This window comes from Poecilia reticulata, linkage group LG9 (assembly GCF_000633615.1).
Source record: "Poecilia reticulata strain Guanapo linkage group LG9, Guppy_female_1.0+MT, whole genome shotgun sequence".
Taxonomy (NCBI): domain Eukaryota; kingdom Metazoa; phylum Chordata; class Actinopteri; order Cyprinodontiformes; family Poeciliidae; genus Poecilia; species Poecilia reticulata.
The window spans coordinates 8814581-8829730 of NC_024339.1; the positions used below are offsets into that span (position 1 = coordinate 8814581).

Here is a 15150-nt window from a genome sequence, read left to right on the forward strand (position 1 = left end):
CGTCTTCTTCAAATGAACAAAATTGGTGTCAAACGTTTGTGCAGCACAAATTTCTGTTTGTGCCGCAATCATTTAAAATATGATAATAAATGTTTGCAGAAGTCATAGAAGGTCTTCAAATAAAACTACATTTGTGCTGCAAAAGTTTTTTGTTTGTGCTGCTATGGCTTTGAGGATATTAATGAAAGTCTAAAGGTCAACCAGCCCCCCACACATTACCCAAATCTGACAATATTGGCGTTAACACAAATTTTCATTTGTGCCGCTATCATTTTAAAGATACTAATAGAAACGTTTCTAGAGGTCACATTTACAAAATCAAACAAATTTGGTGTCAACTTAGTATGGAAGCCCATTTCCGCCATAAAAGAAAAAATAGACCAACAGGAAGTCATAATTATGAGATTCACTTTGAAAGTCGAAATTATAACTTGCTGTTGGTCTTCTATTTTTTCTTTCATGGCAGAAATGGGCTTCCATAACCTAACTACGTTTGCTGCAATTTTTTTGTTTGTACTGCTTTTTTATATATATATTCATGAAAGCTAAAAAGTCTAAAGGTCAACTAGCCTGCCCACACATTAGCCAAATCTGACAAAACTGGTGTCAAATGTTTGTGCAGCACAAATTTTTGTTTGTGCCGCTATCATTTTGAAGATGCTAATAAAAAAGTTTCCAGAGAGAACGTTTAGATAAGCAAACAAATTTGGTGTCAATCAACTCGACTACGTTTGTGCAGCAAAAATTTTATTTGTGCTGCTTTTCCTTTGAAGATATTGATGACTTCTGAAAACTTTTTTATGAATATCTTTAAAATGATAGCGGCACAAACACAAATTTTTACTGCACAAATGTTTGTCACCAAATTTGTTAGATATGGTTAATGTGGGAAGGCTTGTTGACCTTTTAACTTTAACTAATGGCGTCAAACCAAAAGCGGTACAAACATTTGACAACAATTTTTTTTAGGTTTGAAGAAGGTAGGAAGGACAACTTCACTCAGGTTTTAGTCTGGGGTATTTTAGCTCTTTAAAAATGTTTTAATTCTCATAAAACAGTATGTGATTATTATCAATTCCAGAGATGCGCAATAATGGCAGGATTACTGATTTTAATGCTTCGATTATTATTCTATGACAACAGACACGTCTGGTTATTAAAAACCTTTAAAGAACAAGTTAAAATAAGTGTTATTAAGTGAAACGTTTGACTAATTGGTTTTTATGCCAGTTAATGTAACTAAGTTTATTATTAAGATGACTTTAGTTGCAATTTGCACCAGGGGAATATGATTTTAGTGTTTTGTAGAAAATGACTCCCAGATTGTTGCGTCGCTGGCCCTTTAAATATTCCGATATCCTAGAAATAGATTAAAAAATCCAGCAAAACCAAAGTGATCAGAGATCAAATCCTTCACACCGTTCCTTAGGTCCATTCTGAATATTTGAAAAAACAGTAGAACATTAACTTAAATGAATTCCTGGATGGTTAAGGTGAGATATTTGAATATATAGTACAGTATCACTGCTGACTGATGGTGTGTGGGAGAATTTAATATTTTTTAAAGACATGAAATATTTATTTTATACTTTATACTCCAAGCCATGGCAGCAGTGATGTTTCCTGCTTTTGTTTTGTCTTTGCATTATTGTTTGTAATAAAACTGGAGATCTGAGTTGGCGGATCATGAAGACTTGCTGTATTACATGTTTGAGCTGTATGTTAAATCTATACTGAAAATGAGTGTAAGAACACTAAACCTGTTCAGGAATCTGCAATCATTTAAGGAAACTCTGTCCTGAAGTTTAACGATTCCAACACTCCCTCATATATAAAGATAATTTGCAAAGTATTGTATGCAATCTAGTTTATTGTTAGCCTTCTCTGTCATGACAAACTTTTTATAAAACATGTTCTATGAAAGTCATGTGTGTCTTTGTCCTCATTGAGTCTTGGTTCAAATCTGATGTTTTCTTTCATAAGTTAAGTGAAAAAAGGAGATTTTTATTTGAAATTGGTTTTTAAAAGTACTTTGCATTCTAATTAACTGAGGTGAAACAAATTTTATAAAAAAAAGGTTTAGTAATCAGTAAACATAAGAATTTAAAGTGGAATCGTGCTTGCCAATATTTAGATGTTAGCATGTCTTAAGTAAGAGGCTTTTCAGATTCGTTGTAAGACTGACTGCTACTGCAGATCCTTTGACAACATAGGCATCCAGAGCGACTCTTTGAAAATACTTCTATGACAACATTTAACTTCCATTTGGAGTAAATAAAACAGTTTCGACTTGAATAAAATGTGGAGAAAATCTTCACGAGTCCATCAGTTTGTAAACTGAAAACGGGATGAGCGACCATTTTGGACGACTATTGGAGCGCTAACCAACTGTTAGTATTTGTATTATTACGGATCTCTTAAGGACCCATAAATAATAGCACGCAATTTAATATCGCTAATAAGTAAATAGATAATTTTCACAAATGAAATCCGGTGTTATGCTAAAACAAACAAAAACAGGACTGAAAGAACATGTTAGGGTTTAAAACACAGAAACAGCAGTTGTTCTACCGTTAGCCACCAGGGGGCGATCAAGACGTTACGTCAAAGAAAAACAGACGGCGTCATTTCCTGGCCAGCTCAGACGTCTGTGAGAGAGACGTTTGGAAACAGAAACTGATGAAAACTGTGTCGACTATGTCGAGATGGCTTGACTGAATCACAGAGTGTCGTGTTTAGAGGTAAGCGGCTTCATTTACCCTCGTTTCCGGGCAGTTATTTCCGCCGAGTCACGGCCGAACCGCCGGTAAGGAAGCCGGTTAGTTAAAACGTTTCTTCATTGATTAGCCGCTGCTATTTAACAGGTTAGCGAAGCTTCAAATGGCAGCAGCTTTTAGATTTAAAACTAAACAAAATGACAGCAAAAGTTGATAATTAACAGGTACGTGTTTCAGTCAACGTAAGTTTAGATGTTTTTTTATTTTGATATTATACAAGTTTACTATTAGCTAAGGACTTTAGGACTTTAAAAAACACGACACATTTGTTTGCATAAAAATCTGTCTGTCTGTCTGCTAGTATGACAGACAGCAGTTGGATGGTGTACAATATTTTTTAAAATATTTGGTGTAAATTTATGCATTAATGTCTGGATACATTTCGAGAACAAAGCAAAAACATTCAAAATGAAACAGTGTTTCAGTCTGTGTTTAAAGTATTTTTCTTTCAGTTTATCAGAACTGGTGGTGAGTTATTTTATGTTTTCTGAGGAAAACAGATCAGATAAGCATGAACTGGGAGGTCATTGTTGCTGTTTTGACTTCTAGAAACAACCAGAGAAAGAAAATGTGTGTCAATGCAAACATCTGCCTCTCATTTAGTGTAAAGAAAGTAATTCACAATCAGCTGTAGTTGGTAAAGGTGTACTGTAAAAGAAAACTATTTTCACACCGCAGGTAAATGTGACCCAAATCCAGCTCGTTTTTTTGTTATTTTGTCCAAATGTGACCCATATCCAACTTGTTCACAGGAGTCTGAACGGTCCAATTCCAATCTTTTCATCCAAAAAAAATTAAATAAATAAAATTTACGCCTCTTCCGTAAGTGGAACAAATCCGATACATAACCGAATGGGTCTGCATGTCGCATTTTAACCAACTTTTATATGATTGACGTTAGACGTGTTATAATTCTGAACCAGAAGAAGCCAGGGGACGTCTCACAGACGTCTTAATTTATTAAAATTAAGCTGGAAATTTTAATAAAAGTGTCAGTGAAGCTCCTACTACACATCCAGACAGGTTTCTCAACAGAAGATGCAGCCAATGTTCCAGGACATCACCAGAATCTGTTTCCCTCCAGATCAGAGTAAACCGTAGAGGAGCAGCCATGGCCTGCGCTCGAGTGCCGCTGGATGAGCAGCATGTGACGGAGTCGGGCCCTTTGGGAAAGGAGCGCACTCTGCCTGCACTGGTCAGTTCAGTTTCTCATGTTTGTGTGAATGACATTTGACCCCCAGCAGCATATTTGACAGTTTTCTTGAAGGGGTTTTTGAGTTTTCCATCATGTTATGATGTTATTTCCTCATCAAAAACATACCTGGAGTGTTGCTTGGACTCTTTCATGCATGCTTGAGAAATAATTTAATCTCCACGGCAACCATTCAGCAGCACAAACGCCTGGGTGGACCTAGCCCCGCCTTCTAGTTGCAGATCTTCCCCCACCCAACTCCTTCAGACTAGCCAGCAGCAATTGGCAAACACCTCTGCTGAGCTCATTATAGGAGCGACTTCTCAGTGAAAAACTGATAAAAGCGTTAAAAGGTTAATAGAGAAGCCATGTTGAGATGACTTCCTGAAGGCAGAGTTTCAGAAGGAGCAGAAGCTTCTTAAAGAAACAGGCCCAATTTCAAAGCATTTAATTATGAAGTAAATTTTTTTAAGTCATATTTGATATAACATAGGTAACATAGTTGGTTGGTTGTGCATTAAAATGGCACAATGTGGTTGGAAAACACATAATTCTGCCCCTTTATAGTCTTTGTTGTGTTTTCCACCAGCACCCAGACAGGAAGGAGGAGCGCTGCTTCGTGCCTTACAAACCTCCCCCAGAAGACGGCTCTCCGGCCGATGTGGAGGAGTTTCTGGAACACGCCAGGTTTATAGCAGAAGACCTGGAGTGGCTGCTGGCGCTGCCTCACGACAAGTTCTGGTGTCAGGTACAGGACCGAAGCCGCTTCCGATCGTTGGAGATTAGTCAATAAGTCAAGTTTATGGATTTATCATCTGCCCCTGTCACAATAAACAATAAATCAAATAGTCATAAGATAAATTAAAATGAGCTTAGTAATTTCCATTTGCCTGACTTATAATTTCTCTCTTTCTACCAGAAACTGGATGATAAAAGTCTTCAGTCTGGTGTTTTGGTCTGAACTGGCTCTTGTGTTGAAGGATAATTTTGTTTACAGAAACTTTATAGTTCATTGTATTTATTGTTTTTGTTGTTTTATTTACTTTGAATATGTAAAATGTCTTCCAATTCCAGTCTTAACCAATAATATCATAATAACTTTTGGGATAATTTATCATCATACAGTGAAAACCAGTAACAGATGTTACAGTTTGCCAAGCTCCATCATTAAATCATGAGTAAACATCAGAAATGTTGGTCGATGTTCCATTTATTGCGGTTTAAATGAGTCCAGAGTAACCGCTGTGGCGTCCCCACCAGGTGGTGTTTGATGAGTCTCTGCTGCGGTGCCTCGACTCGTACCTGCAGCTGGCTCCGCGCGGCCTTGACCTTTGCACCCTGCCCCTGTCGCCGGCGGTGGCCGACGTGCAGCGCACCATCCACAAGGCGGTTTTCCTGACCTTCCTCCGGATGGCCACTCATAAAGAGTCCAAGGTCAGGCGGAGGGAATAACCTGCGTTACATTTATCTGATGATTTCTTGTAAAACAAACATTTCTTTTTTCTTTCTTTGTGACAGGAAAATTTTATCACCCCGTCTGTGTTCGGAGAGATTATCTACAACAACTTTGTGTTCGACATTCCTAAAATTATGGATTTGTGCGTTCTCTTCGGAAAGGGCAACAGCCAGCTGCTTCATAAGATGATAGGTGAGCTGATGGCGAAAATATACTTTAATCAAAAATAGAGCTGAAACGATTAATTGAAAATACTCAATAAAACATTGATTCACAGAAAATATGAGCTTAATAATGCCAGATATTATAAGCAGAATTTAAGGTATAAGCCTGAACAACTTAAGGGTGGAAACGTCCCTATTTACAGCAGATGATGGATGTCTATAAGCCATCACTGTCCAACACGGTGGAGGTGCTATGATGGTTTTAATCCAACCTGAAAATGACAAAACTGGAGAAATTTAGGGGGAAAAAAACACACAAAAAACCCCCCAATTCTCCATGAATAAAAGGCACGAATTCAAAATATTAGAACTAGGATATTCCGTGACATCACAAAGTCGGATATTTGTATGAAATTTGTATGGTCAGGATGCCTCCTGGACGCCTCCCTGGTGAGGTGTTCCGGGCACGTTCCACCGGGAGGAGGCCTTGGGGAAGACCCAGGACACTCTGGAGGGACTATGTCTCTCGGCTGGCCTGGGAACGCCTTGGGATTCCCCCGGAGGAGCTGGAAGAAGTGGCTGGGGAGGGAAGTCTGGGCCTCCATTCTGAAGCTGCTGCCCCCGCGACCCGACCCCGGATAAGCGGAAGAAAATGGATGGATGGATGAAGAATCTAGGACTGAAACTATTAATTGTGATTAATTAACTTTTAAAAAATAACCATGAACTAATTTATTTGTCAATTAATCATTAACTGGAGCATAAATCCTCAAAAAAATTAGAGCAGCATTTACAAAACTGTTCAAAAAAGATACACATTTTGCATTTAATATTAAAAAACCTTCTTTATCCGTAAATATGTTCTACCCAGAACTCCTCAATGGAAAAGGCTGAGATTTTCACGTTGCAAACATTTGACACAGTTAAAATTCTTGTATTTTTCATCTAAATATTCTGTATTTAGATTGTTTTGACAGTAGAATCGTTTTTACATTTTTCACAATAGTCAGTTTTATATAATATATTAAATAAATAATTATCTATTAAAAACTCATTTCAGAGAACATTTTTACTCAGCAGCCGGCTTACTACAGCGACCTGGAGGAGACGGTTCCCACAGTGCTACAGGTGAGGTTTGCAATCACCTGAGAACCTCTGTTCAGTTTTTACCTTTTTGTTTTATTTTATTTAAGTTTGGAATTACTGTATCCGCCCAGGTGTTTGACACAATCCTGGAGAAATGTGGTCTGCGGTGTGAAGGAGCCACGGCCATGGAGCCGATGAAGCTGAGCGCACAGAAACAGCCGACGGCCATGAGGATGAACCTGGAGGTCAGACAGAACCAGTCAGAACAACACTGAACTACGGCGCCGTTTAGGGAAAACTCTGAAAACAACTTCTGAAATTTCCTTTTTCTTTTTCTAGAAAAGTTTGACGTTTTAAAACTCACTAGACTTTTCTTTTTTTTTTTTCAGAAAATTTTTGACAATCTCAAATTTTCTGAGTGTTTTTTTATATAAATGTTTTGATTTTTCAAACTGAAATTTTCTTGTATATTTTTTTAGAAATTGTATAAGATAAACTCAAAATTTCAGGTTTTTTTGTAGAAAATCTTTGACCTTTTGAACTCAGAAATTTCCTTTTTTTTGTTACTAAAAAATTGAGATTGATCTCAATATTCCCGTTTTCTTCTGGCAAACTTGTAATTTTTCAAACTCAGAAATGTCCCTTTTCTTGAAAAATTTCTGAGATTAAGCTCAAAATCTCCTTTTTACAAGCAAATTTGCGACTTTTCAAACTCATAAATTTCCAAGTTTTTCCTAGAAAATTTCTGAGATTAATCTTATTCCGAGTTTTAACATAAAGATCACACGTTTTGTTGTAAAAATGGCACTAAAATCGCCACATATTGAAAACCATGAGTAAAAACTGTTTATATTTATTCATTCTAATGTAATTTAAATATATGGAAGCGTGTTTTTTATCTTACAAATGAAGCTGCCGGGTTTTTTTTCCACTGCAGGAGCTTGCAGATTTAGTTTTGTACTTGTGCGACTCGACCACCACCATCCACGCCTTCCTGGACATCTTTCCCGCCGCTTGTTCCAGCTTCCACTCCCACGGCTTCCTCAGCAGGTAAACCGGCCGGCTCGGAGCTCACAGCGAGACCTGTCAGCATTAAAGGACAAGGGAAGTCAAACAATCAGTCGAGTTATAAATAATTGTGGTCTAATGTCCGCAGCTCTTAGACCTACATGTAGTGTTGTAATCCTGCCGCCATCCAGCAGAGGGCGCCGCTGCTCGTCTTTAAGCAGAGCAGTTTCAGAAAACAAAGATGGCGGTGGTATTGCATAAGAGAAACGGTCCAAACAGAGTCTGGATTGGGATGAAAAATTTACTTTGTGCGGTTCTGTTTTGAAATATAAACACTCAACAAGTTCCTTAAGTTGTTTTGAAATATAAACGGCCGTCAAGCTCCTTCAGTTTTCACCTCAATAGCGCTCTTTCAGCCGAGCTACATGGCGCAGCTACGTCAGTTTCTTAAGCAAAAACTACTGAAGTGCTACGAAGGCGAAAAAAAAAGTGCTACGAAGTCGAGGTAATGACGGGAAAAGCAGAACAATTTTAACAAGATGGGAAAACACGTTGTGCCATTAAACACGGTCGGTTTTGCATCCATATTTTTGTTTTCCTTTCTATGACCGTTAGGCTGCCGCCGTTTTACGAGGCCGCTGTGCCGGACTTGGAGAAAGCCATCAGGAAGAGAAACTTTGACGATAAAAGGCGAGCATCCACCTCTGGGATTTTATTATTATAAAGAAATGGCATTTTGCGACAGGCAATGAGCTGAACTCTTACTCTACCTTAGTCTGCAGGAAGACCTGTGGAAGAGGATGAGCCACTCCTGCAGGAAGATGGTGGAGACGACTCACCTGCTGCTGCACCACACCTGCCTGCAGCCCATCCTGGAGGGGTGAGGCCCTCACAGCAGCATGCAGCTCCAAAAATACCCCACAAACACCCCCATCATTCTGGGCTTTCATTTCATTTCAAACAGACAGTAAGAACAGGAAAAAATAAAAATAATAATGCCCATTCAACTGCAATTTTACATAATTTGTTGGAAAAGGAGCATTTAGAAGATGCAAGATCTTATAAACAACTTACACCAGATAAACTCTTAAATTATTCCCACATTGAACGACACTTATCACATTATCATCCCTAAATGTGCAATTATTTACCATTTTTAATATAAACTAGCATTTTTGGTGTTTGAAACACCCATTCTGTACAACATATTTCCCAATAAGCTTCTTTCTGAACAGTTTTTAAGCTGGTTTACATTTGTACTTTTCATCATTTAATCTATTCCACACATTTTCCCCAAACACTGATGGGAACCAAACACTCTTTTTGGTCGTTAATACATTGTTTTTTCAAATTTCATTCTCCTCTTAAATTATAACATCCCTCTCCATCACAAAACAATTTTTCATCATTGTTTGAAAGTTGATGGTTTTTTACTTTAAATATGAATTGTACAATTTTCAGCTTATTTGATTTAAAAAGTAACGGGTTTGTACGTCCCTGATATCCCGCTTAGTGTTCTGATTGATTTTTCTGTTTTTGTATTGCGCACGACTGTATTGTAACTTTGTTTTTATGTATTGCCCCAAAATTTTCCCACAGGTTAAATGTGTTTCAACGTTTTTGTTTCGTTTTAGTCGAGAAAACATGCAAACGTTTGCTGAGGAACTCCTGCAATATTTTACATCTTTTTTACCCGAGAAAAGGTGAGAAACATATTTATTATCTGACTTTTAGTGTGAGAACGAGAGGTGTTTTTAAAGAGATAATTAGTTGTGAAACTCGTTGTTTTTTCCGAAAGTTTAGCCCATTTAGTGAGGATTTTATGTTTCAAACCTCCATATTGAATCAAGTTTTTGTTACACAGGTTGAAGTGAAAAGTCATTTTCTGTTTTATGAAAAATTATTTATTTTTGGGGGTTAAATCAATGTTGCAGGTTCTGGTTTAACAGCTTAACTGAAGCCATTTTGAAAGGTTTCCTTTTATGATTCACAGAAAACTCTGTGACTCATAAAAGCTGTTTTTATCACCGCAGGATCTGACGCAGGTCAGTACAAAGTACAGAGGTCAGGTCCTGACATAATTGTTTAAAATGTAGCAGTGAATAAATGAGCTGGTAAAGTAATTCATGTGTCAAACATTGCATCTGGAAAATAAAACCAGGAACCCTCCAAAATTATTTCATTATACATTGTAACATAAATAAATGTTTATCATTTTTAACATTATTAATTTAACGTATCACTATTATTTAATTTTTCATTTTATATCCAGTTTTATTGTCTTATTTATTGTTTTATTAGTTTCCTTTTTTCCACATTCAGAATTATATTTATTTATCATACATTGATTTATTTTCCTCCTGACATTTTTCCATTTAGCATTTTCTTCTGTTTTCTCTTTTGTCCGTTTATTTGCAGATTTCCTTTTTAATTTTCCTCCTTTTCCTTCTGACTCTTCATGACATTATAAAAATAAAAACTAAATGTTTCTATAGTTTTGGGTGGATTTTCCTCCATTTAAAAAAAACAAACCAAAAGAAAATGGCATTTTTAATGCAGCTTTATTTTCCTTTAGTATTTCAGTAATCGGCCCACTCTGGTGGTAAATTTGACCCGTTTTTTGTTTTTCAGGTTTCTAGTCGACTACGACGATCAGTTTCCCATCTCAGACGACATCAGCCTCCTGCAGCAAGCTCTCCCTGTCATGCATCCTTTTTTTGTCCATTTAAAGATTTAAAATCTCCAGGAGTTTTTTTAATGTCTTAAATATCAGTTTATGTTGCAGCGTTCTGCTCGGAAAAGCCGGTTTCTCCTTTAACTCTCCCTCAGTGACGAGACAAGGACGTTGTATTTGCTGGAGGGTGTGGAAAGCGCCTGGGACGCCACGGGCCGACGAAGACCACAGACTGAAGGCGCTTCCTCGTCGCCAGCCAATCACGGCGCGGCGGCAGCCTGTTCGGACGGCTTCGGGTCGCCAGAGGTCAAAGAGTCGAGAGGAGAGAGGCTGGAGGGGGCCGAGGCCAAGATGGCCGCCCCACAGAAAGGCGACAATGTGAGCGCTTCGATCTGCAGCTGCATGACGTCACAGTGTTTGTTTTTCATGGGTTTAAATGATAAAATAGAAACAAACTCAGATCCTCGGAAAAGTATTTACACCCCTTAAAGTTTTAATGTCATTTATTTTCCTGCTTCAGCCACAAACTTCAGTTTTTGGATCTTATGAGATGGATCAATATGACGCAAAGGCTGAAGGATTTGTGCTTGTAGGGATGTTTGTGGTTCTACAGTTCTTTCCGTACAGAACGGTCACATGGCATCAAAACGTTTTGGGTTTCCAGGGCGCCATGTGTCCTGTGAGCGGGCCGGAGCTCGAGTCGCTCCTGTCCTGCATCAGGGATCTGCTTCCTGACCTGGGCGAAGGCTTCCTGCTGGCCTGTCTGCAGGAATACGACTACAACTCTGAGCTGGTCATCAACAACATCCTGGAGGACCGACTGGCTCCCAGCCTGGAGAAACTGGACCGAAACATGCCGAGGTACGGCCTGCTAAGGCCACAACAGCATCCACTAGGGGGCGCCACTCTCTCTGACTGTTTAAAGACTCTTCAGGCGCCATTTTGCATTTATGACTTGGTATTCGGGCCGTAGTAGTACTTTTCCATCAAACACAATTTTGAGATTAATTTCAGATATTTTCTGGGAAAAAATGTGAAATTTCTGAATTTGAAAAGTCTAAACTTTACGAGAAAAACCTGAGAAATGTTTAATAATCTCAGAAAATGTCTTGAAAAATCTAGAGAATTTGAAAAGTTCGAAATTTGTGAGAAAACTTGCAAAAGTCCAGAAAAGTTTTGACTTTTGAAACTCACAATTTCTAAGATTAATCTCAAAATCTGAGTTTATTTTTAGCAAATGTTTGACTTTATGAGCTTCGAAATGTCCAAATTTAATTTCTAGAACATTTCTGACATTAAACTCATGTTGTTTTTTGAGATTCAACTTTAGAATTTCAAAAACGTTTTTCTAAAAATTTCTAATGTTAACCTCAAAATTTGAGTTTTCTTTTAGCAAATATTCAACTTTTAAATCTTTCTGATTAATCTCAGAGTAATTTGTCAGAAAGGTTCTCCTTGCTTTTCTTTCCAATTGGACTGTAACACGCCGTCTCAGCTTTCTCACATTACAGGTTCTGCTGGAGTCGAAGGGTTTCAAACTAACCACAGTTTTATGGTTTCTCGCAGAAAAAGTTCCAAACAAAAGCGTCAAAAAACCTGCAGATCTGTTTTACTCGGAGACATTTTAAGATGACAGCAAAGTCGGCGTGCAGAGCGATTTTGTTTGTGTCGTTTTGTGTGATTGGAGCTTAATGTTGGTCTGCAGGCCGGTGAAAGAGGATCTGCCAGGTGTCCTGAACAACCGATCCAACGTGTTCGACGACGACGAGTTCGACGTCTTCCGCAGGAATCAGGTGGACATGTCCCGCGTCTGGAAGGGCAGGAGGTACAGGAGTAGAGGAAGCTGCTGTCGTACAAATCTAAATGTCACACGCCTGGGCGATGAATCGATTTTATTGATCAATCGAATGTTTGGTTTTTGGAGATTTAATTTTTAGAAAATCTGGATTTTTTTTCTGCAGCTTTTGAGCAAGAAATATGAGCTTGTTTTAAGTCAATAATTCCTTAATGTTGATGAAAAGTTTTAGTTCCACTAGCAGATTGTTTCAGTTGTGAAATGGGAAAAATGTCCTGCTATGAGTGAAATAATCTGCCAGTTTAACTAGAAATTTTTCATGAATATTAAGGAATTATTCAATTAAAATAGGCTCATAATTCTTTCGGAAAAGTTACTTGTAAGTTAGTTTTGTCTTTATTGAAATGAACTAAGACATTTGTGATAAACTATATAAAAATAGTTGGTGAGATTTTGTGTTTTTGCAGTTCTCAGGAGGTTTTTCTGTTTCCCTCCTGCAGGAAAGGCGAGAGCGCCCGAGAGATGCTGGACGACAAGCAGCACATAGCGGAGCAGCGAGCGCGCTACATGACGTACGAGACGGTGGTGGACGAAGTCGCCGTCGAGCCGGGAGCGTCGGCCGACGCCGACCCCTACGACCTGGACTACGACGACGAGTACGACGACACGTACGACATGAACCAGGTCGGAGCCAACGACCTGGACGGAGACAGTTTACTCAGCAGGAGGTGAGGCGCTGCCCGGCTCCTTCAGGTGCTTCAGATCCTTGAAAATGCTTGATGTTCATTGTTCAAGGTTTGGAAAGTCTTGATGTTCAGAAATCAAAGATCACCACGACATTAATGCTGATGACGAGTGTGTTTTACATTTCTGACTGGAGCTTCAACATCCCGACACAGTGAAGGAGAAACTAGTAACTGGTTTTTCTCTCTGCAGGCCGTTCACCGTCCCTCAGGTACTGAGGAAAGGAACCAAACCGGGGGAAGAGGAGCAGGAAGACGATGAAGACGAAGACGTTTCACAGGTAATGAAGTGACTCACGTTTTGAAGTCATGTTTACATTTCTTTTTTTCTAAAAAGTTACTAAAGCAAATGTAACTATTTACTACCGGACTCTGGTATCGAGATATAAAAACATCTAAAAATGCAGATTGATGTTAATGAGATATAAATCTTTTTACAAGTTTTTAAAATCTTATTTAAACGAGATGACGCTCCTGAATGTATTTCCAAACTCTGATTGCTGAGCCTCGTTTCTGTAGTTTTGACTCCAAATGTTGATTTGGACTCAGAATCTGACGAGTTAACTGAGAATCAGAACCAAAACAAATGGAAAAAGTTCTAACATTTGAGCATTTTTGATGATGCACTGTAAAATGGGTTGAGGAAGCCGACGTCGGTACCAGTTTGGAAGCTGCGTCATGTATTGCATGGTTTTGTGTTTCAGAACCCTGTGAACCGGGACCAGTTCGTTCAGGACCCGGCTCTGCTGAGGGAGAGAGCCGAAGCCAAACGAGCTGCCATGCAGCAGAGGAGAGGGTGAGCACCTCCAAGTTCATCCAGGATGGCTCCCAGTGTAAATAGGATTATTTTAGGGCGGTGGTCCCCAAGCTACGGCCCGCGGGCCGGATCCGGCCCGCCGCCACATTTGGTCCGGCCCCCTGAACAATACCAGAGAGCATTCAGATTTTTTTTCATATATTGTATTTTCCGGTTTATATGTGGATTTTTCTTCAACCACCAGGGGGCTCTGTAGCAGGAAGTGTGTCCTGTAAACTGTTGTTTTGTTTTGCATGGCGCATTGCTGCCATCTGTTGGACTTTTAGGGAACTGCTTGACTTTTATGTTATTTAATCATTATGGTTGTTTGCTAGCGGTAGAGTAGATGAACACGTGTTTGTTATGAACGCTGCATTCCAGGTTTCCCTCAATGAAATACATACTAGTCAGTCCCAGTGACCGTTTCACTAGCGGTTTTTGCCCATGTGCTTTCTGGGTAAAAATCAATCGAGAAACGCCTCCCCCTCCCCCCCGCTGAACAGTTTCAACCTTCAAACCCCCCCGTCAACAATTTCCGGCAGCGCAGGTGATAAACGTGTAAAACGTTTTCTGTCACAAACTGACTCCGGCCCCCCACCAGAGAAGGGAAAAGTTATGTGGCCGTCACAGGAAAAAGTTTGGGGACCCCTGTTTTAGGGGATTCTGGGTAAATACAACCAACACAAACATGCTAACTAGCGCTAGCAGCAGAAACGTCTCGTGGTTTGTTTTTTTTATCGAAGATAAACTGCTGAAATCTGACGCCACTCCATTTTTGTTTACATTTGGTGAAAAAGGAAGTTTCGCTCGGTGTCTTAAGAGGTTTTTGTGTCGTTTCCTTCAGTAGTTCTTGGTACAGCGCCCCCCCTGGTGAGGAGGGGAACAGGTTTTTTAGTTTGGTTCCTTCAGTTCAGTGAGAAAGTAAACCGCAGCAGCTGGAAGTGTTGAGATTTTCTTCTCTCATTGAACCCAATCTGCCGTGAAATCACCCTGTTGCAGCTTTCTGACCCTCGTTTCCTGCAGGTTCCGGCCCGAGCGGCCCAGTAACGTGGTGGGTCGACCCAAAGGCCAGGGACAGACGACGGAGACGTTCCTGGACCGACGCAAGAAGGAGGCCAACAAGAGCCGCGTGAGCAACCACAACCGGCGCTCCATGGCGGACCGCAAGAGGAACAAAGGCATGATCCCCTCCTGACCCGCTCTGCGGCGCTGCTGGAGGTCCGGCTGACCCGGTTCTGGTCTGTCGCCACAACGTTCTTTGTGGATCTTTTTTTTTTTTTTGACCAAAATGATTTATTTCAGCACTGATTTCCTTCCTCTGCTCACCACAATCACAATTAGACTTTTTATTTTTGCCAAGTAACAAATCGGTTTATTATTACGATCCAAAGATGTAAACAATTAAGACATCAAAGAGCTTCTCCATCACAGAGCTTCTCCTCCGTCACAGAGCTTCTCC

The 15150-nt window shown here is 39.6% G+C and overlaps 1 protein-coding gene across 3 annotated transcripts in view; it reads left to right on the forward strand.

The window, feature by feature from the left end:
• Positions 1-2466: 2466 nt before the first annotated feature.
• ascc2 (activating signal cointegrator 1 complex subunit 2) overlaps positions 2467-15150 on the forward strand; it is a 13488-nt gene continuing 804 nt past the window's right edge. The window contains exons 1-20 of one of the 3 annotated variants that reach the window (XR_001776943.1): positions 2467-2741; positions 3862-3972; positions 4559-4717; positions 5230-5403; positions 5488-5617; positions 6650-6717; positions 6807-6920; positions 7613-7725; positions 8299-8373; positions 8459-8563; positions 9318-9386; positions 10315-10389; positions 10513-10735; positions 11022-11218; positions 12063-12182; positions 12653-12880; positions 13089-13176; positions 13600-13691; positions 14715-14929; positions 15123-15135. Coding sequence is in view for 2 of the 3 variants with exons in the window: in XM_008417720.2 (XP_008415942.1) it covers positions 3889-3972; positions 4559-4717; positions 5230-5403; positions 5488-5617; positions 6650-6717; positions 6807-6920; positions 7613-7725; positions 8299-8373; positions 8459-8563; positions 9318-9386; positions 10315-10389; positions 10513-10735; positions 11022-11218; positions 12063-12182; positions 12653-12880; positions 13089-13176; positions 13600-13691; positions 14715-14886 (2286 nt within the window). In the remaining variant the exon portion in view is untranslated. Of the gene's footprint in view, positions 2742-3861; positions 3973-4558; positions 4718-5229; positions 5404-5487; positions 5618-6649; positions 6718-6806; positions 6921-7612; positions 7726-8298; positions 8374-8458; positions 8564-9317; positions 9387-10314; positions 10390-10512; positions 10736-11021; positions 11219-12062; positions 12183-12652; positions 12881-13088; positions 13177-13599; positions 13692-14714; positions 15145-15150 lie in introns of those variants that run through there. The other 2 variants (XM_008417720.2, XM_008417719.2) reach the window with 2 other exon arrangements.